Consider the following 25923-nt stretch of genomic DNA (forward strand, 5'->3'; position numbering starts at 1 on the left):
GGATTATTGGAGAAAGATTCTCAACCCTATTTGCTTCCACACTTCCATAGTCTAAATCAATATTAATTCCCTTTGTCCTTTTACTTTACCATCAACTCGGATTCCCCTAAGTGGTTGATATTGGGTCGGTTCGTGGGTTGACATTTCTTTTGTTGGGTCAACCAGACTAACTAAAAAATCTTACTTTTAAATTTATTATGAAAATTAAGAATATTTGACTTTTGTATCGATGTCATGTCAGTGATGTGGTGTGACTTATAAATGTTTGATATTTGAACTTTATGAGATTTTAATTATTAATGTAACAGTAGATAAATAATTTTTATAGTTAATTGAAAAAATAATAACTCGACAACTCAACCCAACCAAACCCGAAAATAGAGGGTTGAGTTGGGCTGAGTTTTTTTAAAATTGTAAAATTTTGGTCGGGTTGCAGACATTTTCTTTTTTGTTGGGTAAAACGGACCAACTCAAAAATAGGGTTACAACCCAACTCTACCCTAACCTATTTTTAAATTTATTATGCAAATTAATAATATTTGACATTTGTAACAGATATTAGTGATACGTTTAGACTTATGAAGGTTTGATATTTGAATTTTATGTGATTTTAGTTATTAATGTAACATGTATCGTAGATAACTAGGGGGTTGATTTGTGAAATTGATTTAGGTTGCTCAAATTATCGACCCAAAAGGTTAGGTTGGTCTAAAAAAATTTCTCAAACCAACCCGAGAATTTAATTTCTTTAATTCAACCTATAAAATAAGTATTTAAATATTTGATAAATATATTAACTAGTGAAAATAGGGTAAATATGCTTGAATTTAAAATAAAGGAAAAGGGTATAAAAATGTACTACAAAAATGCCAAAAGCAATGGTAAAGGCATTTTTACGCCACAATTTATCAAAATTATATATTATTCCTTTCTTTCCAAATATTTCTCTAAAATAATTATTTAAATTTATGTAAATAAAAATTAAATTACAATTTTCAAACATTAATAAACACAAAAATTGTCTAATAAATCTAAAAAATATTTTATTTGTGTTGAATAAATCCATTTCAATTTTAACAAAAAAAAATCCTAATAAATGGTATTGAAAAAATGATTTAATTTCATTTTGAAATTCAACTAATTTTAAATTTAATTGAAAGATTAAAAAGATATTAAAGAATTATTAAAGTTGGTTAAAGATTAAATTCGAGAATAATTTTATCTGTGAAAGGAAGAAAAGAATAAAAATAAAAATAAATAAATTAGAAATAAAAGAGCAATAAAAATATATTTATTTTATTTTATTATTTTTTAATTGTTTATTATTTGTAACAAAAGTAATGATTTAAAATATATATTCATTAAATTAAATATTTAAAAATAAATAAAAATATAAAATAGTATTATGAATTGACTCGTTGGAGACTTTGAAAGGGATGGTGGGGCCCGTAGAAGAGAGCCACTGACACGGACTTTTAACTCCTTCTTTTAAGCCACCAGACGCCACGTCATCCGGATGACGAAAGAGTAAGTAAATGACACGTTGGCCCCACCTTAGCCCACGTCAGCATCTCCTGATTGGCCAATCCGCACGCGTTTGGTTTCCTGTTTCTTTCTTCGTCGCCAAGAATTTTGTACCTCACGCTCCCCCTATTGACTTCGGTATTAAGTCTTTTATTTTTAGTATTTTAAATTAATTATATTATTAAATAAACTTTTTGACACGGAATAAAAGAAAGATATATGAATGAATCGATACCGACTAAAAAGACATAAGAGAATTAAAAATACTAGCTGACTCAATCATAAGAACTTCAAATTTAAGCAATTCTATGACGGGAGACGTTGTGAAAATTTTATTAAAAAACATATAAGTGAGTACAAAGGGATCTATGTTGGTTCGTGGGATAGGAGGATGTCTGGGTCATTAGGTGTCAGGTCGAGAATCCAAATTCTAATCTAAAAGAGTACAAGATCTTCATAAACTCATTAATTAGAATAATTTTGCTAAAATTCGTCGAGTTTAACAAAAGGTTTAGCTCTAAGGGCCATTTCGGTATGGGTCCATTTGGGTTTAGGTAGATAACTTTACTCAATCATATCCCCTACCCAAGTTTATATATGCTAAGCCGTTGTTATCTCTCGCTTATATAATGTTTCTTTCAAAAATCTCTCTCTACCTTCGTTTTCTAAAACCTTCTTTTAAAATCGAGGCTAGAAGCTCGATCATACGTCGCTTGGCCGTAGGCGACGTAAGAACAAATTGGCCTAGCTCATTTGTCATTGGAAAGTGAGTGTCGCACAATCGCTAGTCTGTTGCCTTCAAAAGTGCGATTGTATTAAAATTTGGGGACTAATTCCTAAATTTTGTTCCTTATAAATTGATTTGACTTTTGGCCTCTAACCATTGACGAACCTTCTTATTTTTATTAAACTTCATCTTCCATACCTAAAATAATCCGGACCTTTGTTACTAACAAATAAATCTTTAAATCAAATATCGTGATAACTAACTAAGTTATGGGTGTGATTATGAGCTTATAAGTAGGCTACTTATGGAGTATTTTATAGTCATCGGTTATTACTTTCTTTTTTTCAAGTTATAGTTGATATGCTGGTTGAGGAGAGGGCGTTCGGGAGTTGTGTGCCCATAAAGAAGGGTCATCGGTTATTACATTTTGAAATGTAAATGTATTTGTTTATATCTATTTCAATGTTACATCGTAGTTCGGGGCTATGTTAGGGCGAAGTCATGAGAAAATAATTCACTCTATTTATTATGCAAGTTAAACGCTCACTAACGTACCGTTGAATTACACTACCACTCATAACGAGTCACATGGACAACAGAATTATTTTGACATTCTTACCTTTTTGCTTTTAAACTTTTAAAAAGGATTTTAATCCAACAACTTCATTAAAGTTTGATCAATTCTGATTGGCCTAGAACTTTAGAAAGTATTCAATTCTGATTGGTGTTTATAGTTTAAAGCCAAAATAAGGGAATAGATAAATGGCAAAGAAAAAGAAAAAAAAACATCTAACATATGGCAAACCTATAGCTCGAGGTTGCACAAATGGTGACATCTCAACTAGAACGCTACAAGAGATTCTATAAACTCTAAGGTGTTGATATTCGAGTAATAACTGAGACATCGAGGTGATAATCGCTTTCATCTTTGACAGCACACTTGTGGAAACAACTATACAAGCCAGCGAGAAATAAGAGAATATTAATAAATTATGATTCTCGAAATAACAATATATTCCCCTTTTATATTATTTTTCCCTAAAACAAGAGATTGTCACAGGTCAATTTACTTTTTTTACGTCTCACTAGCATGTTTCAACAGGTTCTTGGACGTATTCCACTACCCGTTCTTAATGGTCCCAATTTCCATCAATTGGATTTATGGGATGACTCGAACTTGAACTATAGATATGTCATTGACATTCTTTGATTCAAAACACTTCCTTATTTCCTATAAAATTCATCCAAAATCATTTATTCCATCAATTTTAACGCAAGCATAGCTCACCCTAAACTTGGCAAAATTACACAACAATATGACTCATACTGGTAGTGGAACAATAGATTTTGCATATGATTTTACCTTATAACACAACTTAAGTTGCTAGAGATTTATATGTTTGAACATCTTAAACCAAATTATAATTATATAGTTTTTGACATTTTAAATAGAAAGTGATTTGTTACTACTTCTTATAGGCTTTCAATATTTAACAACTACATACTGAAGGTGACCATCATTGGATCTTGTTCTTCCCTTATCCATCAAAAGAGACATGGCAGACGTTTTTTCACATTACATTAATTGTTTTTCATTAAGCTTTTTCTTAAAATGAAAGAGTTTGTGTAGAGCTATATAATCCAAATTTCTTCGCCCAATTGCAAGAGAGTTGTCTCTCCCCTCGCCCCTAAGCTGTAATTCATCATTAAATGTCGATATACTGTAAAGAGTACCGATATATTGTCAATATATCTATGAATATCAACGATATCTTCATTCCTAGTAAAGCCCCTAATAGTAAATGAACACAAAAAGGAGTAAAAAAACTCTCAATTGATTAACAAATTAGATCCTTCATGAATTACAATACACCAGGACAGTGTACATTCTCTAGCAAGGAGAACAAAGCATTCTTTATAAAGATCGATTACGGAGGAGAACGAAGCACTCTTTATAAAAGTCGGTTAGGAAGGAGATCAAAGCACTCTTTATAAAGATCGGTTAGGAAGGAGATCAAAGCACTCTTTGTAAGGGTCCGTTAGAGAGGAAAACAAAGCACTCTTTGCAAGGGTTGATTAGGGAGGAGAACCTAGCACTCTTTATAAGGGTCGGTTAGGGAGGAAAACGAAGCACCCTTTATTAGGGTCGGTAAGGGAGGAAAACGAAACACTCTTTGTAAGGGTCGGTAAGGGAGGAGAACGAAGCACTCTTTGTAAGCGTCGGTTAGGGAAGAGAACGAAACACTCTTTGTAAGCATCGGTTAGGGAAGAGAACGAAGCACTCTTTATAAGCATCGGTTAGGGAAGAGAACGAAGCACTCTTTGTAAGCGTCGGTTAGAGAAGAGAACGAAGCACTCTTTGTAAGGGTTAGTTAGAGAGGAGAACGAAGCACTCTTTATAAGAGTCGGTTAGGGAGGAAAACAAAGCATTCTTTATAAGGGTCAATTTCGAAGGAGAACGAAGTATTCCTTATAAGAGTGTGAAAACTTCTTCCTAACAATCAAGTTTTAAAAACATTGAGGGGAAGCCCAAGAATACACACAAACGCAACAAAGTTTTGTGCACACGACCCAATTTACATGAACAAAATGTTTATGGTTCGGGTGCAATGTGAGAGTTCATCCATAAACAACATAACCTAATTTCTTCGCATCATAATTAGAATATAGAGATTACAGTGAAGGCAGTACGCACCATAGGATCATCATAGGATCATGAAGTAAGGATTGGAATCTTTATATAAGATAAGAAATAACGTCGCTACAATGCTACAAAGATGCTCAGAATGCTTGAATTAAACTTTCTTGTTAGGGTGGTTAGGTTTAGTTTGGGATCTAGGCCTTGAGGAAATCTCTCTTTTCTGAATTGTCTACTGAAGAAAATATGCCAAAGAATGAGGAAGAATAACACCAAGACCATATTCTAGATGTGAGAATGCAAGTGAAGCAAAATCAGCATGAACAATGATGATAGACTGAATATTCTAGCAGAAGAAACTTCAAAATACTGATGCAACTACAAGAACGAAACTAATTCCAAAATCATTTAAATTAACAAGTCATTGATCCAAGTCAAAATTTTCATCCAGCATATATAAAATGGAAAAGAGTTCATGCGTTAAAACCAGACATTCTAGCTCTTGGAAGCTAGTTTTTCCTTTGCCTTCTGGATCTTCAATACCTTTTTCACAATCTTTTGCTCTTCAACCAAAAAAGCTCTTATAATCCTACAACATCAAGAGAAGATCTTTAGAAATGCTCAGGCAACCATCAATACTGAGACGAAAACGCAATGCAGTAATGAACATCAAAGAGTAAAGAAACACACCTCTCTCTAACAGCACCGCCAGACAGTACACCACCATAGGCACGGTTTACAGTCCTACGGTTCCTAGCCAGCCTAGACCTCTTGTATTCAGCAGGTCTCAAGTGAGGAATCTGTTAAAAGGAAATCAGTATAAACATCAGATATAAACAATCAATTAGATTGAAATATTGTGTGAACCAGTTCTAAAATTCACCATAATTTGAACAAAACGAACACCGTGATTGTTAAAAATAAGGAAATACAAAACAACAATGGCTGACTGTAAGCCAACAAATTAGCGACTAGTTACATATGAAGAAATCAGGTAGAATATCCGCAAAAGCTAGACTGACTAAGATGTACATAAAATTCCACAAGCAAAAACTTACAAAAATTACTCCACAAAATACACAATACTCAAAAACGAAACCAAAAAAGTTGCCATATTTCAAATCTACATCTCTGAAGCTAACTTATTCAATGAAAACAATAGGCAAAACAAAATAACTACGTAGCGCACCCCTTGAATTCTCTTTCCAGTTACAGGACATTTAGGGCCACTGGCTCTCTTCTTCGTGGTCTGATACACAAGCTTTCCACCTAAGAATCAAACCACACATCATCGATTAAGCAACTGAAACCAGATCTTGCAAATAAATGCAGAAGCATACGAGAAATTCATCAAAACAACTAACGATGAGAGATTTAATTCATAGAATGCTTCATGATACGGAAGAAGAACAATGTCTATTTACCGGGGGTCTTGACGACGCGGTGCTGGTTGGATTTGGTGGCATAGCTGTGCCGCTTACGGTAAGTGAGCCGCTGGACCATCTTCTCCGCTCGTCGGAACCCTCTAAAGCTGTTGCCGAAGAATGGTAAGAGGGAACAATAGATCCAACGCGGAACTGAAGAATATCGGTATATTAGGGTTTTTCAGTCTCCAATGCCCTAGATCTGACGGCTGATATGCGTTTGAATCAACGCTCGCGATCATAAGTTCACAAAAGGGAAAATGATTTTAAAATTAGGTAAATTACAGACTTAAAATCAGGCATAAAATTTAAATGTGCCTTTAATAAATAAATTTATTTTTTAATTTTTTATGGACTCACCGAGCGAGCTTGTATGCGTAGCCCTGGACTTGGCCTTCGACTAGGACACGCTCTTGCTGCTGGAACCACAAAGGGAAATGAGCCCACATAATATCATGATGTATATAATATTGTAATGTACGCATTCGTAATTATCATAACGAAGAAATATCTCGATACACGTACCATACAAAAAGCATGAGGTCTCGTAGTATCAAATCATGACATATACTTATTATGCAAGTCATACCTTCATTCTTTTCATGACAGCATTCCCATGAGACATGTATACGTACAAGACTTGTCAATGTCTCATAGATAGAGAGTGAACATGCTGACATAATACGTGGTGTGACACGTGAAGGTTCATACATAATATAACATTGATATCACAATATAGTTTTATAGCATAGCATAATCATATCGTAGTATAACTTATATCATAGCATAAGTCATCACATAACATAATCCACGTGATACAATTATAAAACATAACATGTGCAGAGGCCACAGGGCATGTGTCATTCATAAATATATAAATCATTCAACCAAGTCCATGGGTGCCCAACATTAAAACAACTTATTTGGTTGGCTAAAATCGGAATCACTAATTTATTCTTGGCGCTAGTCCGTATCTACTCTTCATAATACAATTATACTTATGTGGGCTCACGAGATCGAGTAGAACACATTAATGAGCTTAATTTTCCTCATGGCATTAATTAAGTATCTAACTTAGCTTAATTTTAATTTGACTAACTAATAGTCAAATTAAAAATGGCCTCTGAGATTGAATGCCATAACTATGATTTGTATTTTACTTCTTATTGGTGCTGTTGGAAAATTCGCACAGATAGGATCGCATACTTGGTCACCCGATGCTATGGAGGGGCCCACTCCAGTATCCGCTTTGATTCATGCAGCTACTATGGTAACAGCTGGCGTTTTCATGATAGCAAGGTGCTCCCCTTTATTTGAAGAATAAGCTAATTGAATTGAGTGTCATTGACGTACATTTTCAACCATGTGACGTCATAATCTTAACACACTCATGACAAGTCTTAAGGGAAACCTAAGCCTAATACACAATTTTCGTCCGACTTTGTAGCTTTATCAGACTTTAAGCAAGATTTTCCTTAATCGAATAGAACACATTAAATATTAATTTGAACACTACTTTTTCATTTAATTAAATTGAACATTCTAGTGTTATTACCGGTTAGCAAGGGGACCTTTGGACATTCATAATGATACAAAATTAATTAGCTAAACTCTTCAATTAACCAATTTTCATTCATTAGAACCCGACAAAAATGGGTATAAGAGCCTATTGGTTATTCTCAAATAGCTTAGGAACATAGCTATGTGGCATTTAGTTAGAGGATAGGGTGGATTAGAGCTTATGAGTAGGTTACTTATTGATTTTTTTATACTCATTCATGCTACCGTTCCTTTGTCAAGTTGTATGCGACTAGTAGATTCAAGTCGTATTTTAATTTCTCTATATTTGTCATGTGTATGGTGTTTATTCAAATACGATGAAAAGTCTGATATTCCAATGAATTTCATTCAAGACTCCGTAGTTAATTATTTAATTTTTAATAATAATTTTATTTATTATTTATTATATAAAAATTATTGTTATAATCTTGAGAAGTACCTCGTTAGTAATGTTCAAATAAAAAACGATGTCTTATCCCTGTTAAGAGTATTAATACGACTCTCTTTGTAATTATTGCAAATAATTTGATTTAATCGTTCATGTAGAGACATATGAGTGGAGACCAATAAACTACAAAATATTCAATCTCTCTATAAATTCGGTAATTGAAAAGATTATTATTTCCCAACATGATCATATGCGAACTTATTAAATTTAAAGTTCTCGAAATTCGGGTTAAACAAAACTCATCACTCCAAACATATTACTCTAAGCACAAACTTATTATAACTCCAAAAGACTAAACAACCGACTTCATAGCTCAACTTACTCCAAAGACTAAACAACCGACTTCATAACTCAACTTAGCACCCGAAACGTCGTAGAACATACAAACTATATAGAAAATTAGCCATAAAAAACTTTCAAGGATTGTCTAGTCAATGATATAAATAGCAGAAATTGAGCAAATAAACAAAGTGAATGAACATGATACCAAAGTTTCAATAGGTTCTCCATCCTATTGGTTCTTACATGAGCTTCATCTGCAGAATCCATAGTAAATGTTTGAGTAAGCTTAATGAAGAAAAATCTTAAGGTTTTCAATGTCTAGACATTAGGACATGCGCTGCTGTTCATTCTTCATACAATTCTGATAGCTTTCAAGAGGAAAGATGGCATTTCTCCACACCAGCTTTGTTCAATATTGAACCTCAAAGCCTATTTACTAGGAAGCATAGATACAAATTTCTGAACAAAAGCAGTATGAAAATGATTGAATACTAGATAGAGAGTGCAGAGTGACACAATCGCACTTTTGAAAGCAGCAGACTAGCGATTGTGCGGCACTCATTTTCCAACGACAAGTGAGCTAAGCCAATTTGTTCTTGCATCGCCTACGGCCAAGCGACGTATGATCGAGCCTCTAGCCTCGATTTTAAAAGAAGGTTTTAGAAAATGAGGGCAGAGAGAGATTTTAGAAAGAGGCGTTATATAAGCAAGCAAGAGAGAGATAACAACGGCTTACAATATATAACCTTGGGTAGGGAGAAGTTAACAACTAGTCATATCCCCCTATAGTACATTTTGAGGCATTTCCTGTCTGGCAGGCCTAGACATGATATTTTTGAGGCGTCATACGCCCTAGAACTACAAAAGTAAAAACACTAGAATGAAAAGACATGACAAGGGTTTGGCTTGTCATGGGCATGCGGCCATGGGCAATACGCCCTGGACGAGCATGACCGTGACATCCTCCCCCACCTAATTGGTTGACGTCCCTGTCAACCGACTACTTTCAAACCTTGCAATGTGGGTGGCGGCGGAGTTCAGATCTTCGGCGCATTCCCAGCTGGTTTCCTCTGTAGGGAGATTCTTCCATTTGACAAGGAATTCACGAATCGTCCGTACAGGTCTTCCTATCTTTCTAACCCTGTCGACTAGGATCTCCTCTACTTCTTTGGTTTCTTTTTGTTTCAGATCGATGTTTGGTCTCGTGATTTTCGTTGGTCGTCGTCTGGGTCAGGGTGGTAGGGCTTCAAGTTGCTCACATGAATTACTGGGTGGATTTTCATCCATGCGGGTAGTACAACTCGGTAGGAGGTAGCCCCGATCTTTTTAAGAACTTCAACCGGGCCTTCATATTTTCGAACTAGTCTCTGGTCCTTTCGGCTGCAAAATCTGATTTGTTATGGTTTCAGTTTGATGAGAACTTGATCTCCTGTTCGAAATTGAAGGGGGTGACGCTTCTTGTCCGCCCACTTTTTCATATGCTTGGAAGCCTTCTCTAAATATGCCCGGGCTATATCTGTTGTCTGCTTCCATTCTATTGTGAAGTTTTGAGCTTGAGAGTTTTTTCCTGCATAAGAATGATCAATAATATGGGGTAAGGTCGGTTGTCGTCCACTTACAATTTCAAAGGGACTCTTTCCCATAGACGAGCTTGTTTGACAATTGAAGCAAAATTGGACGACATCTAATAGTTGTATCCAGTTCTTTTGGCGAGCGTCGACGAAGTGAGGTAAGTATTCTTCGAGCAAGCAATTGAAACGTTCTGTCTATCCATCGGTTTGAGGGTGATAACTCGAGAAGATGTTTAAGGTTGTTCCCAAGAAGGCGAATAACTCAGTCCAAAATGTCTCAATGAATCTGTCATCCCTATCATTGATGATGCTCGACAGAATGCCCCATAACTTTACAACGTGTTTGAAAAATAGTTGGGCTGTGAGTTCAGCCGAGCATAATTTGAGAGTGGGGACGAACGTTGCATATTTTGAGAATCGATCTACGATAACCAAGATGGCGTCATATTCTCCGACTTTTGGGAGGTGTGTTATGAAGTCCAAAGACACTTTCCCAGGGTCTTGTTGGCACAGACAGAGGTTCCAAGAGTCCTGAGACTTTGGCTTTCTCGACTTTGTCCTATTGACAGATGAGGCACGCCTTGGTGTATTGCATAATGTCGTCTCGCATGTTTGGCCAGAAGTACCCCTTTTTAATTAGGGCGTATGTTCTTTGCCACCCAGGGTGTCCGGCCCATAAGGTATCATGACATTCCTAAATGAGCTTCTTCCTCAATTCTCCCGTTCTTGGGACATACAATCTGTTTCCTTTTGTCATTAGGAGGTCTCCCTCAACCCAAAACTGTCGTGTTTTCCCAGCTTTAGCTAGTTCGACGACGGCTTTGGCCGATGGGTCATTATGTAAATGTTCTTTGATGATGTCACGCATCGATCCATCGATCTTACTTGAGTGAATATGGGCTAACATGCACAGGGCCGCATGTTCGCCCATCCGACTCAGTGCGTCGACTGCTTGATTACTCTTTCCTGCTTTGTGCTCGAACTTGAAGTCGAATTCAGCCAACGACTCCTACCACTAGGCTTGTTTTGCCGTCAATTTTGGTTGATCGAAAAAGTGGCAAATGGCGTTGTTATCCGTCTTCACTACGAACTGCGATCCCAAGAGATACTGTCTCCAAACTCGTAGGCAATGGACTACAACAAGCATTTCTTTCTCGGAGACAGTGCATCTCCATTCGGCATTGTTGAGCTTTCGACTTTCGTAAGCGATGGGGTGGCCTTCCTGAATAAAGACCCCACCTAGAGCAAAGTCGGAAGCATCTGTTTCTATTTCAAATGGCTTTGTAACATCTACCAACTCGAGAACAGGACCCCTCGTCATGGTTGTTTTCAGATCTTCAAAGGTCATTTGACAATTATTTGACCACGACCAAGGGTGGTCTTTCTTCAACAGCTCTGTCAATGGGGCGGCTCGTCGTGAAAACCCTTCGACGAACCGTTTATAGTAGTTGGCTAATCCTAAGAAGGACCGCACATCGGATACAGAAGTAGGAACTTTCCATTCTTGGATAGCTTTTATCTTATCGCTATCCATACTAATCTGTCCACATTTGACGACATGTCCAAGGAAGTTGATGCATGTTTGTGCGAAGGCACATTTTTCTTTCTTGACATACAGTTGGTTCTGCCGCAGCTTGTCAAACACCAGCTTCAAGTGCACTTTGTGTTCCTCTAGGGTTGTGCTATAAACAACTATGTCGTCGAGGTATACTATAACGAGCTGATCCAAGTATTCGAAGAAAACTTGGTTCATCGACGTGCAGAAAGTAGCTGGGGCGTTTGTCAAGCCAAAGGGTATTACTAGGAATTCAAAGGCCTCATATCTTGTTACACACGTCGTTTTGGGCTCGTCCGCCTCGACAATACGTACTTGGTAATACCCTAATCGTAAGTCCAATTTCGTGAAGTATTTGGCCCCGTGAAGTTGGTCGAACAAGTCGGATATTATCGGTAGTGAATATTTGTTGTGTACCGTCACCTTGTTTAAGGCTCTATAGTCTATGCACAGACGCAACGTCCCATCCTTCTTCTTCTGGAACAGTACGGGGGCTCCGTAAGGTGCCTTCGCCGGGCGGATGAATCCCGCCGTCAACAACTCATCCAGTTGTTTCCTCAATTCGACTAGCTCGGGCGGAGCCATCCGGTATGCGTTCTTCGCTTGCGGCTTAACCCGAGGAAGAGTTCGATTTCGTGATCAATGCCTCGACGAGGTGGTAATGTTTGGGGTAAGCTCTCTGGCATTATGTCGACATAGCTGTTTAGTACCTCCTTGATTTCCTTTGGGACAGTTTCTTCAGTGGTCGCTTCTTCCATCAATGGTATGGCCATAAATGTAGGTTCCTCTCGTGCGAGTCCTTTAACTTCATCCTAAGTACCACGTCAAAGTCGTCCATGCAAACTACGACAAGGTCTAGCTCTCCTGTCCAATTCCCTATTTTGAAGGAGACTCTTTTGGAAACTCCCACAGTAGGGGAGGCCTCAGAGTTGACAGCTTTCATTTTCCAGGTCCTTTCCTCTAGTGAGTCCCAGTCTTCGGGCTTCTTGATCGGCGATGAAGTTGTGGGTCGCTCCAGAATCTATCAGAGTGCTCTTGCTCGGTCGAGAATTTATTGTCGCATCTACGAACATGAGCCCTTTCTCTATTGTCTCCTTCGGTTCGACCTTCCGTTGAAGGGTTGACAAGAATTTGAGCGCGCCCATTCGGGGGTTGTCTTGATCTTCTTTCTTGTCTAGATAAGTCTCGACCTTTGTGTCATTGCTCTCTTGAATGAACACTTGGAGCGTAGTGAGAGAGGCCCGATGAGGACAGTAGGATACTTTGTGGGGACCTTTACACAGTATGCATTGTAGAGGCGTCGTCGGTTGGTTCCTTTGATGGTAAGGTCCTCGAGATGTCCCCGCTTGGTTGTTATGAGGAGGTCTATCTGTCCATCCGCTTGGTCTGTCGTTACCTCCGTTCGGTCTGTTGGGGCTTCCATTTCAATGACCTGGTGGCTTGTATGTTTTGCCCCCAATGTTTGAGGCCGGTGTCGTTCTTCTTTTGGATCCCGCTTCGTTCCCATAGTCTAGGAGTCTCTTGGCGCAGGCCATTGCAGCAGCTAGGGTTTGGACCTTGTTCTCATGTAACTTTGTTTTGGCCCACGGTTGTAACCCATTTATAAAGAAGAACACCTTGTCCTTCTCAGAAGTGCCCCTGATATCTAGCATCAGGGTTGAGAACTGTCTGACATAGTCCCGTATGCCTCCAGTATGTTTCAGGGCTACTAGTTTCTCCATTGCCATATGTCCTGCGTTTTCGGGGAGGAATTGATCCCTCAACTCTTTCTTGAGGTCTTCCCACGAGTCGATGGTGCACAATCCATCCTCGATGTCTTGCACCTTTGTACGCCACAAAAGTTTGACGTCATCTATGAGATACATCGAGGCTACGGTCACCTTCTTGTCGTCGGTACAAGCCGTTGTGGCTTTGAAGTACTGTTCAACATCAAAGATGAAGTTTTCCAACTCCTTGGCGTCCCGATTCCCTTTAAAGGCTCTAGGATCAGGGAATCTCAGTTTGTTGGATCTTGCATTAGTTTGCCCAACCGTGACGTTCTCCACGACTTTCATGGTCACTTCAATTCGAGTGCTCATGGTGGCCATCCTTTCTTGGATGTCGTCGATTGTTGTTCTAAATTCATGAGCTAATCCATTGAACAAGCTCATCATTGTATTTTGTAGCATGTCGAACTCTTCGCCACGTCCCTCTTTGTGCGCGACAGAGCTATCCGGACTACTAGACGGTTTTGGGCTACTCGTTGGAGCAACTCTTTCTTCGAGCGAGGTCACTCGAAACATCAGTTCTGCGATTGGCAACCCATCCAGGCGGTTGCCCATTGCATCGATTTCTACGACTTTCCCACTCAATTCGGTCACCCGTGCTTCCAGGAAGCAGAGGGTGTCAGGGACTTCTTTGAGGAACAACATTTCCTCCTCTATTAGCGTAAGCCGATCGACTTGTGCTTTGGATGTCGACTTTGTCGCCGACATGTTTTCGGTCTATACTATGTCACGGAGCTAACAAAGCTCAGATACCACTTGACATAATCGCACTTTTGAAGGCAGCGGACTAGTGATTGTGTGGTACTCACTTTCCAACGACAAGTGAGCTAAGCCAATTTGTTCTTGCGTCGCCTACAGCCAAGCAACGTATGATCCAGCCTCTAGCCTTGGTTTTAAAAGAAGGTTTTAGAAAACGAGGGCAGAGAGAGATTTTAGAAAGAGACATTATATAGGCAAGCAAGAGAGAGATAACAACGGCTTACAATATATAACCTTGGGTAGGGAGAAGTTGACAACTAGTCATATCCCCCTATATATAAGCAAGCAAGAGAGAGATAACAACGGCTTACAATATATAACCTTGGGTAGGGAGAAGTTGACAACTAGTCATATCCCCCTATAGTACATTCTGAGGCATTTCATGTCTGACAGGCCTAGACATGATATTTTTGAGGCGTCATACGCCCTAGAACTACAAAAGTAAAAGCACTAGAATGAAAAGACATGACAAATAGAATGAAAAAACATGACAAGGGTTTGGCTTGTCATGGGCATGCGGCCATAGGCAACACGCCCTAGACGAGCATGACCGTGACACAAGTAGTAAAATCAAATGAAAAACAGGTTAGGAATCACGGATCTCCACTATGGTATGATATTTGTCCACTTTGAGTGTAAGCTCTCATGTCTTTACTTTGGGCTTCCCCAAAAGACCTCATCCCAGTAGAGATGTATTCCTTACTTATAAACCCATGATCATTCTCTAAATTAGCCAATGTGGGACTTCTTCCCAACAATCCTCCCCTTGAACAAAGTATACCATAGAGTTTCCCCTGAGGACTATAGAGCCCTCGAACAGTTTCCTCTTAGTTAAGGCTCGACTCCTCCTTTATCCTTTGGAGCCCTCGAACAAAGTACACCCTTTGTTCGACACTTAAAGTCACTTTTCAACACCTTCGAGGCTCACATTTCTTTGTTCGACATTTAAGAATTCTACTGGCATAGCTAAGTTTAGGGTATGACTTTGATACCATGTTAGGAATCACGAATCTCCACAATAGTATGATATTGTTATGGATTTGCATTGGGCTTCCCCAAAAGACTTATAGAAATGTATTTCTTACTTATAAAACCATGATCATTCCCTAAATTAGCCAATGTGGGCTCCCCCCACAATCCTCAACAAAACATAAAGGTAGACAAAACATAAAGGTAGGTAATAAGAAAGCAAGAAATTGCAGATCAGAGAGAAGTACATAAAGTGAAATTACCTTAACTTAGTCTGCCATGTTGGTCGGAAAAAATATGAAAGCGGAGAAATTTCGAACCTCAGTCGGTCATTGACGTGAATCCCGAGTTCTTCACTTTCAGATTTAAAATCTGACAAAATTGAAACAGCTTGACATGTATATTCTAAAAATGGGTCTTTCTAATTTAGAAAATCTGAGTTTGGTTTTCAAACATGTACTCAACGAATCCATTTTATCCAATATGTTTTAAAACACAAAGTTGAATCCAAGGAACATAACCTACAGGTCTTTCCATCCCTGCCTCCTACAGGGATATCAAGTAATCTAAAGCTACCGTTCACAAATTGCTATAACAAGACAAGACTAACAATTTGTATGTACACAAATGGCTAACATTTTCCTTCATAAATCCAGTGCATACGATTTACAATTACCAGTCACGTTGGGCGACTCCATCCTACGAGGAGTATCAGGGGCAGTTGCCAGTTTCTGCGGCAAAATCCAAACATTTCCTTTGCAAGTACGCTAGCACGAACCACCGTGTGGGGCAGTTGCCAGTTTCTGCAGCAAAATCCAAACATTTCCTTTGCAAGTATGCACGAACCACCGTGTGGGGCAGGGAGTGAGAGAAAGAAAGGCCGAATTAATTATCGTCAACTTTCTGCTTCTTCCAACGGTATGCAGCTTCGAGGATCTTGAGATTTGTAGTTTGAGTTTCTTCAGGGAACAAGTAATCTATGTATTCCTCGAAACTGCCAAAGAAAAAAATTTAACATGAGCAAACAAAAATATCTCAAAAGGAATTAACAAAAAGTCATCTCAAATGCATAGTAAATTTGCTATAGTAATACTACCGCACCGTGCACGGGCAGCAAATTTCTTTTAGATGGACGGATGAAAAAAGAATGAGATAAAGCAATTTTAATCTTTTTCGTTCTTTCAGCCGCTCAGTGTTGCAGGAGATAACAGAAATGGTAAAAACAGTTCTATACCCTCAAATTTAAACAGTATAAAGAATCTAATTTGACAACTAGTCAACTAGATAACAATTGACACATGACATAAATATTTAGTCACATACCCGGCCGGACCATCCTCACTAGCAATTTGACGCCTCTTCTTAAGCTTCTTTGGAAGCTTGGATTGCACTAAGCTGACATCGCCAAGTTCGCCAAAACTCGTCTCCATATTCAACCATTCCTCAAGGAGCATAGCTCTCTCCTCTTTCAACTCTGGCGCGGAATTTCTGTAGTAAGTAATAGCTTTTTCGAAGACCCCTGAAGCATGAAACTATGTTAGACTTCTATTAAGATTGAGGGATGACATACCAAAACTAGTGATCTTGAAAAAAATACGATAGAGAAGGGCTTCCTTACTTCTAGCCTGTTGAATACATTGTTGCTTCCGTGCATGAAGATATTCCTGCACTTTGTCTTCTGGTAATTCTGGAAGCTGGCTGTCATCCTCCATTGCTGATGCCTCATACTTGGCATAACTGATCCACACTTTCAAGTGTTTTGTTCTGTCTAGAAGTCTCTCATACAGCTCTCTCGTTCTTTCAAATTCATGCTCGGATATCTCAAAATCAATGTAGGCCTACATCAAACAATAAAAATAAGACTCATTTCAACCTCGTAACAATCAAGTCAATAAACAAGTATTTTTTGTTAGCAAGATGTAAAGTAGAGGGAAAACATGCAGATAAGAACAATTTGATGTCCTAAAAGTACATACACCAGACTCTCGAAGTTCAACGTGGCAAAAGCCTTCAGGGTAAGGAATAAATTATTATCATATCCTTGTAATATTTTTAATCTAACTTAATAGCTCTTCACACATCAGGACACTGTTTCACAGGCATATACTCATTACATTTCTAGGATTATAGTGTTTAATATGTTCAAGTCCATATACCATAAGGTAATTCATGCGCCCATCCTGAAAGTTGAATTTGTTACAATCCTTTTTTAAGTCTAGTTGGCAGGTAGCAAGTAAAATAGGGTCCCTCATCATAATACTAACGGAAGAGAATTGCAAATTTTCAATTGCCCCAAGTTACTACATGATCGATCTGCACAAATTGATTCTATTAGCACATAACCTTGTGAAGAGAGTAATATTTGTAGCTCCAACAAAACTAAGCTGAATAAACTATGCAAGAAAGATAAAGAGGCAAAACTGCTGAATGAAAAGGCAAAATAGATCCAAGAAGTCTGATATTCTAGACGAGTGAAAGCACTCGACAACATAAAGGAATAATTGCTGAAGTACCTTCCACAATAACTCTGGCATATCCAGTGCAGGCTGTGCAATTGCAAGCTCAAATATAGACCTGGCTCGCTCAGTTTCACACAGAGATCTCTCCAATTCTGCATACTTGCTCCATGCATAACAATTTTCAGGTGACCACACCAAATACTTCTCATATAGTTTACGGCATCTATCTATATTTCCCAGCTGCAGCTCTATCTCTATATACTTTTTGAATATCTGTTATAAAATAAAGTAATAAAATGAACCTTGCAACAAATGAGATAATATTTCAGAAAAATAAAAGAGAAAATAAATCTACACATTACCTTATCTTTAGGAGCCCTCCCAATTGCATTCCCTAGAATTTGTCGTGCACCATTAAGGTTCAACTGTCGTATTTCAAACTGGGCAGCCAATAGCCATATCTTTGCAAATGAAAACTTCGCATGAGGAATCAAATTTAGACACTCCCTGTCAAAATTAATACTGAATGAAATAACTTTTCTGTATATTGCACATTGAACTTTTTGAAGAGTAACACAATTTACGTTCAAATGCTTAGAACATTGCAAGGAATAACATAAAGCAAAAGGAAACTTTATCGTTTTGAAAATGATAAGATTCAGCATATCTTGGACGGGAATGTGAATTTTAGGTCATAGACAGCAAAAGGAAACTTTATCGTTTTAAAAATTTCCCCCTTGATACAAGTCATCGAGAATTTCCGTGAACATGGGTGGATTCAAACTGCTATTACAAGCAAAAGTTGAAAAATAACAGAGATTTTAAATCGACATTCCATATGCAGATATTACTAGTCAAAGACATTAAAAGACAAACGCAATCATACAGGCTTAGATGAAATGAATAAAATCTAAAATCAATTACAAGTTATAGCAATTTATTATAATCAAATAGTTATAGCAATATATTACAGTTTCAGATATCCCACGGTACCAGAAGAACAACTATAGATGATAACATCATCTTAGAGATTCTCTTTCCTTCATTCTCAACGAGTGTTCCACTTCGTAAATAAACATCATCTTAGAATTTTTCATAAATTGACGCCACAAAAATTTGACATACCTATACACATCACGGGTACGCTCGACATCTGCAGCATCCAGTTCTTCATATAGTGCATAATTGATCCTAAATTGGATAGAAACAAACAGTTAGCAAATATTTGTAAAATATGGGTGCTCAAAACCAAATTGGAGAAGATAAACATAGAATGCCTTTCATGACGTCCTTACCATAAATAAATATAACGCTGCCAGTACCGTTTCTCTTCAGCTGGAGGAACATTGGATATTGCTCTTTCATACACTTCCCTGATCCTCTCCTTGTTCCCTGCAGTCTCCTCCAATCTTATATAATCAAACCAAGAATCATAATTTAGGGGATTCTTCCTCACTTCCTCTTCATATTGAAATCTCCTCTTCCCCACTATAGCATCTTCTATTCCTTCCTTATCACCGTATTGCTTCTCAAATGCCACAAACTTCCTGTAGAGATCCTCAGCCCTACCTTTGGGGATATGATCTAGGGAAAATTTATATATACATCGTGCCCGTTCCGTTTCCTTACACCTCTCCTCAAATTCAGCAAAAGCAACAAACAGTTGCTCTGCCTCTTCATCATCAGCTAATTTCTCAACAGCTCTCTCATAAACATTTCTTGCTTTTCCAATTTCCCCATTTTTCATCTCGAATTTGGCAAATCGTATCCATGCCCCAACTTTGGGGTGGCACTGAACAAAGCGTTCAAATATGCCTCGGGCACGTTCAACCTCATTGTACCTCAACTCAAACTTGATGTATGAGAGCCAACCTTGCTGGTCCGGCATCCAGCCCATCCACCTCTCAAAAACCTGCCTTGCACCAGCAACATTACCCAACATTTCCTCCATATGAATGTACTTGTACCATAGTTGGTCCACTCTAGGCAAGAGGGTAACTGCTCTATCCCAGACATTCCTTGCATGATTGATAAATTTATTCTTCATCTCAACCTCTGCATACTTGAGCCAAAGGGTATGGTTTCGATAATCGACCTCAAGGGCACGCTCCCAAACAGAACGAGCCCTATTGAAGTCCTTCTGAGACTCTTCCCACTGAGCATATTTGATCCAAACACTAACGTTCCACCTGACACGGCGTATAAGGTCTTCAAACTCCTTCCGCTTGCGAAGACGATAATCAGCTAGTTCAGTCGGATCTGTAATTTTCTGCTTGGGTGGTCTAATTTCTGCCTCCTGCCGTTCCCGAGCCTCGCGAAGTATCTGCTCTGCAGTAATCTGAATTGGAGCAGGAGTCTTGTTCTTCACCCTAGTGGGTCGCGGCAACTTCACCTCTGCATCCTTTCGAGTGAGGTAGCCCAGGGTTGGATCCGCATCTTTGGATGAAGACATTATGTCTCCTACAGAGAAGGAGCCTTCTTCCCTGTAAAAAAAATTAAAGAAAAAAAAAGTTATAGCAACAACAACAGAAAAGTGGATCATCCAATTTTCAAATACAAAGAGAAAATCCAAGAAACAGAATCCAAATGTACGTTAAAATTTGTGGTCAATGATAGAGGGAGTGAAAATTTCCAAGCATACCATCTTGGCTATTCAACAAAACACAAAACTGTTACCACTGCAATTACCCCTAAAAGGCTCAATCATAAATTCTCAACGTCTTATTTTTTAAAATATGGATACGAACAGGATTCGTTTCTATCCTATTTTGGTTCCAACTTTCATGATTACTTCAATTTAGTGCCTCAACCAATTGATTTATTTGTCTCTAAAACTTAATTGAGTGTAAGCAGGTATGTCTTCCAACCAGGGTTTCCAAATTGTCTTAATTTTCTACTCCATGTGTGAAGAGAATAAACCAACAACACAAACAGAAATTAAAATAAGATAAAACCTTGGGGATCTGGAAAATGAGCAGCAGCGGCGCGATCTCACCAACGACACGGTTTATAGGCTGAAGGAAAAAAAAAACAGAAACCGTTGCTCGTGAGTCTAGGCTAGGCGCCCTTGCTCGTGGCTGTACTCGCCACTTCTCGTGAGTAACCAACACCGTGCCGCGATGCCTTGATTGCAGAACAGAACACACGCGTATGAGGATGGGTGACGCCGGAGAAAAGCTGCTCGAGTCCACCTCTACTGCGCGTAGGTAGCAAGTCGCCCGAAGGCTTCGTGGGTCGCCACACTCTGGAGGTCGTAGCGGGGGTTTCGCGTCGACCGTCGACTGGAATGGGTGAGGGTAATCGGCGAAGGATGAAAGATTGAGATGTATACGAGGGTTTCCTTCCTCTTTAGTTTCTTTTCATTTTAATTTTAGAAAGGGTGATGAATCAATATTTACATCCTAATTTTATCAAATTATATCTTAAATTTAAATTTATTAAAAGTGTTGTAATCTTAATTTGATCCAGTTTTTCACTTTTTAATATAATATTTATAAAAAATGGTAAAAAAATCTTAATAATATATATATATATTTAAATCTAATTTTATATTATTGGATAGCTTTAACCATTAAAAAAATTTACAATAATGTAAATATTATAATTAGATTTCAAAATTAACTAATTTATTTTTTTAATATATATATTAATATGTGTTGACAATATATTTATATTAAACGGGTGATGGGTAGAAAATGTTCCCTACACCATCTCGTTCTCTCTCATTCTCTGTCTAAATGGGAATCCCCGGGGGCAGGTCTCCATGGGCTCGCTACATCTCTATTAGCTTCAAATGGAGTGGGGATGAGGGAGGAAATTTTTGGAATAGGGCGTTACAGATTCTCCACCTTTAAAAAATCTTTGTCCTTGAATATCGTTGGTGATATGAACCAATAAATCTCAATCATGTAACGTCAATCTCAAGAAATATTGAAAAAAAAATGTTATTCAAATTATCACAAAATAAATTCAAGTTACACGTTGCATTAAAGAAAAATTAAACCTCATTAGATGGGGATAAGTTTTGAGTAAATGATAGTGTACAGTGGTGTTCTATTAATGTATTTTAAGACTTTTTATTTACTTTAAGTTATATGTATATAGCAACTAATTATGGTCATAAAATTAAAATATTACAACTCTTAAAATGTCTCGAGGAAGGTCAAGAGTTTTATTTTTATGCTATATAAAGCCATGTATGTTGTTTTTATAAAGTAGGGTAATTGGGTTTTCTTTTAGACACGTGCTAGTTGTAATTCGATCTGGTTTAGATTGCATACTTAGAATTATTCGAGTTTGACATGATCTATCTTGTTTGTGGAGTGACGTGAATCCCAAACAAGATAATCTAGATCTTAATTTTCCTTAGACGATTCCGTTGTTTTTATGTTTTTTAATATTTTAGATCTAAATATTTTATTTTACAATAAATTGTTGAATTAAATTCCCAAAAGTTGCAATTATTTGGAACGAAATCAACTTCATTTGAGAATTTTAGCATTTACGACCTCAAAGGTTTTTATATATTTTTTTATAGCAATAATGGATTCTATAACCGATACTAATTTCAACCCTTCAAATTAAATATATTTTTCTCTATTTATATTTAATATATATAAATATATTTTCTCTTTTATTTTTAATATAATTAAGTTAAAAATAATGTGAGTATTTCAAACCATTTTTCAATTAAATTGAATATTTTAATATTATTACGAGCAAACAAGGGACCTTATAGATTTACAAATTATGGTCGCATATACTATGAGACAAATTGTATCCATTGATATGATATCATTATAAGCAAGCGATCTTTCACGAGTTGTTTGTAATTATAGTTGGATCAAAAGTTTGTTTTACCCTTGTAACTGTATATTTCGTCCTCTTACGTATTACTGACTCTCTAATGAAAGATTTGTTTATGGTCTAATCATAAACTAAGTTTCGCTCGGGCAAGTAAGACGGTGGGGTCTCATTATTAAAGTCTCAAAATAGCAGAAAATAACTCATTTACTTACCCTATACAGGAATGAGAGAATTTCATCTAATGAAATTAAGTTCCCAAGTCCCTGTAATGGTAGACATATTGAATTAGCTACAAAGACCATTCACGAGCCTTCACATACAATAGTACATAACTCACTTATGGTCAAGATTGAGTCGCATATGATTCTCATGTTAAATATTAATTTTCTTAATTAACAGATTTATAAATGATATTAAATATTTCGTGGTATAATCTTATACAAACTTATTATATAAGATATCCCAACTAATATATCTTTGCAAGGATTTGGATTAAATTATTTGTAACAATTATATTATTAGTATTATTAGAATAAGACACCCAACCTTATCCATTTTGCTATAAATCCGTTGGTACACGGTTTCATAAATACTAATAAACTTTAAAAAATTACATTAAAAAATTTGAAAATAATTTTTAAAAAGTTTTATATTTAATGATATTTTTGAAAAGTTATATAAAAATTTTCATCCAAAGCTATTTTAACTTTTTTTTAAGAATATTTTTGATATATATATTAATTTTTTTATTTTGATTAATTTTGGATAATTCCTATTGCGTAAAAGACCTGAAAACACGAATCCATGAAAACTGAATGTTTAGTTCGGTACGATTTTGGTCTTGATTTGGACACAGGCAACTCATGATAATGTAACTAAACAAAGATCAAATAAATTGATGAAGGTGGGAACTACCTTTTGTTACTCCCATAATTCATCTCCCTACTTTGCTCCACCTTTTCTTCGCTGACGAGCTGCGAGAATCTGAATCCGGCGTGCATCACAATGGCTCCGATTCTGTCGGAAAATGGCGTAGAAGGAGACGACGAGAGGGAGGAGGAGGAGGAGGAGGAGGAGGAGGAGGAGGAAGAGGAGGAAGAGGAAGAAGACATGGCGGACGACGAGGAGGAGCCGAAACTCAAGTATCAGAGAATGGGAGGAAGCGTATCATCTTTGCTGGCTAGAGATGCCGCCTCGTGCCTTGCCGTTGCGGAGAGGATGATCGCACTTGGGACTCACGCCGGCACCGTTCATATTCTTGACTTTCTCGGGAATCAGGTTGGCTTCTTTTGTTTGAATCTGTGCTGAAATGCGTTTCTTCTTCTTCTTCTTATTTTCTTTTTGGAAATTGGTTGTGCAATTGGCTCAAGTTCTTGTAAAATTTGAGATTATGATAGCTCTTTCGAAGTATTTGAATCTGCCTCAATTTCGCGCTATCAGATGAGTTGCTAATTTGCAGACCTGAGCTGCGGGTTTTCCATGTATCCTATTCCTATCTATATGCGTTGCTTCCCAAATAATCTTAATCAGACTGTACTTTGTGGTAGTGAACAAAATGTATCGATGGTCAAACTATGACATCTTGTGGTTTACTAGTTCCCATGATTATACTTTTCATTAGGTATTAGCGTGGAACGTTTTCATCGATAACCGTCGGATTTTTTGCTTCACATGCTAATCCTGTGATGTGTGTACTCGATTTTGTTTTTCCAGGTTAAGGAATTTAGTGCTCATACTGCCATAGTCAACGATCTTAGCTTTGATACAGAAGGTGAATATGTAGGCAGTTGTTCGGATGATGGTTCGGTTGTAATAAATAGTCTGTTCACTGATGAGAGAATGAGGTTTGAGTATCATCGTCCGATGAAGGCAATTGCATTGGACCCAGATTATGAGAAGAAAACTTCTAGGAGATTTGCAGCAGGTGGTCTAGCGGGCCATTTGTATTTAAATTCAAAGAAATGGCTAGGATATAAAGATCAGGTTCTTAACATTTTATTTGCCACACTAGTTGAGAAATATTCCTTGTATCAGATGACTAGTTTCTCATTGCTAAGTTTGCTTGCATTGTAGGTCTTGCATTCTGGTGAGGGTCCAATACACGCAGTAAAATGGAGAACAAGCCTTATTGCTTGGGCAAATGATGCTGGCGTAAAGGTGTATGATGCTGCAAATGATCAGCGAATTACTTTTATTGAAAGACCAAGAGGAAGCCCACGTCCTGAACTTTTGCTCCCTCAGCTAGTTTGGCAGGTTAGTTAAAATTTAGTGATGTTCTTGACATACTGTACTGTACCAAGAAAGTAGCTGAAGTGGATTCTACTGCAGCTGCTTGAGGGCTCTAGTTCCTACGGACCCTGAAAGAAACAAATTGTATTTAAAAACCCAAAAAATATAGGAGGGAGATTGTGACATCCTTCAGAAAATAAAGAAAAAGATTTAGAAGATAGCTCGCCCATTAGTTTACATACGTATCTATATATATAAACGAACGCATAAAATCTCAATGATTATGTCATTAAGGCTTGTAGGAAAAATAATGGCTCACATCTAGAAGCTAAAATAACTACACTCCTCATCTCCACTCTTATTTTTAAAAAATGTGTATTCCTGTCAAGCCATGTCTCAAACAGAAGCAATAGCCACAGTGATATGCTGAAGGGCCTTTTTGTAATTAAATTTTGGTCTTTTGAATTTCCAGTGTGAGCAGAGATTTTAATGTGTCTAAAGAACTTCTTGTTCTTGAACACTGATGGAGCTTTTTCAAATATCAAGAAGAGGTTTGTTTCTTTTATACAACAAAAAAAAAAAAAAAAAAAAAAAAAAAAAAAAAAAAAAAAANAGAAAAAAAGAAAAAAAGAAAAAATCTTGGTACCAAATTTAAAGGTTAGTGTTAGTCAATTATTTGATCCATGAACTTTTCAAATAAGTATTTATTTTTCTTTTCTTTAAAAAAGTTGCATTTAGTTAACTAGGGCCAGAAAAATGATGCGTTCTCTCCACTATTCATTTTCTAGGAATAAAATATGTAACTTTTGTTTTCTTTTCTTGAAATAAAATACCTCTGTTAGTAAGACTAAAAAGAAAAAATTATGTATTATTATTATTATTTTTTTACTGTGGCTACATTTTTTTCTGGTTTTCTTTAGGAAACTTGGCTAGAAAGGAGGCAATTTTTTATTTTTATTTTTTAAGATAAGGAGCCCTCTTTTGATAGGATTTTTTTGATGCTATTATATATTTGACAATTGCTTGGTGTGAATCCACTCCTATTTTTCATGATCATAGTTTATCTTCTCTTTTATCCAATTGGAGAGGCCTTTTGTAACTCCTTGGGAGAGTGGACTTTTTCCTCTTTCTTCTGTAATTTCATACCATCTATGAAATTGTTTCTTATTAAAAAAAGAAAAAACAAAAAAAAAAAAAAAAAAAAAA

General features: G+C 37.2%; 3 protein-coding genes across 7 annotated transcripts in view; 1 reads left to right on the forward strand and 2 right to left on the reverse strand.

Moving 5' to 3' along the window:
* Nucleotides 1-5238: 5238 nt before the first annotated feature.
* On the reverse strand, nucleotides 5239-6466 carry LOC111469343 (60S ribosomal protein L34-like). Its single transcript, XM_023114584.1, has 4 exons — nucleotides 6314-6466; nucleotides 6079-6158; nucleotides 5580-5689; nucleotides 5239-5478 (listed from the first exon to the last, which is right to left on the reverse strand). Exons 1-4 carry the CDS (start codon nucleotides 6390-6392, stop codon nucleotides 5385-5387), a joined length of 363 nt encoding a protein of 120 aa, XP_022970352.1. The 5' UTR covers nucleotides 6393-6466; the 3' UTR covers nucleotides 5239-5384.
* A 9212-nt stretch (nucleotides 6467-15678) lies between these two features.
* LOC111469305 (crooked neck-like protein 1) lies at nucleotides 15679-21048 on the reverse strand. Of its 5 annotated transcripts, none has more exons than XM_023114534.1 (9): nucleotides 20637-21048; nucleotides 18978-20165; nucleotides 18808-18873; nucleotides 18045-18189; nucleotides 17737-17955; nucleotides 16842-17061; nucleotides 16547-16742; nucleotides 16081-16217; nucleotides 15679-16001 (listed from the first exon to the last, which is right to left on the reverse strand). In XM_023114534.1, exons 2-8 carry the CDS (start codon nucleotides 20132-20134, stop codon nucleotides 16109-16111), a joined length of 2112 nt encoding a protein of 703 aa, XP_022970302.1. In that variant the 5' UTR covers nucleotides 20135-20165; nucleotides 20637-21048; the 3' UTR covers nucleotides 15679-16001; nucleotides 16081-16108. The 5 variants fall into 5 exon arrangements, with proteins under 5 accessions (XP_022970302.1, XP_022970299.1, XP_022970297.1 ...); XM_023114531.1 differs by having other exon boundaries at nucleotides 16070-16217; XM_023114529.1 differs by having other exon boundaries at nucleotides 15679-16217.
* Nucleotides 21049-23317: 2269 nt separating this feature from the next.
* The window catches only part of LOC111469300 (vacuolar protein sorting-associated protein 41 homolog), a 17476-nt gene continuing 14870 nt past the window's right edge, over nucleotides 23318-25923 (forward strand). The window contains exons 1-3 of the mRNA XM_023114522.1: nucleotides 23318-23766; nucleotides 24202-24471; nucleotides 24562-24741. Of these exons, the coding sequence (XP_022970290.1) occupies nucleotides 23494-23766; nucleotides 24202-24471; nucleotides 24562-24741 (723 nt within the window). The 5' untranslated portion in view covers nucleotides 23318-23493. The remainder of the gene's footprint in view (nucleotides 23767-24201; nucleotides 24472-24561; nucleotides 24742-25923) is intronic.

The sequence above is a fragment of the Cucurbita maxima genome, unplaced genomic scaffold, assembly GCF_002738345.1.
Source record: "Cucurbita maxima cultivar Rimu unplaced genomic scaffold, Cmax_1.0 Cma_Scf00039, whole genome shotgun sequence".
NCBI classification, from domain to species: domain Eukaryota; kingdom Viridiplantae; phylum Streptophyta; class Magnoliopsida; order Cucurbitales; family Cucurbitaceae; genus Cucurbita; species Cucurbita maxima.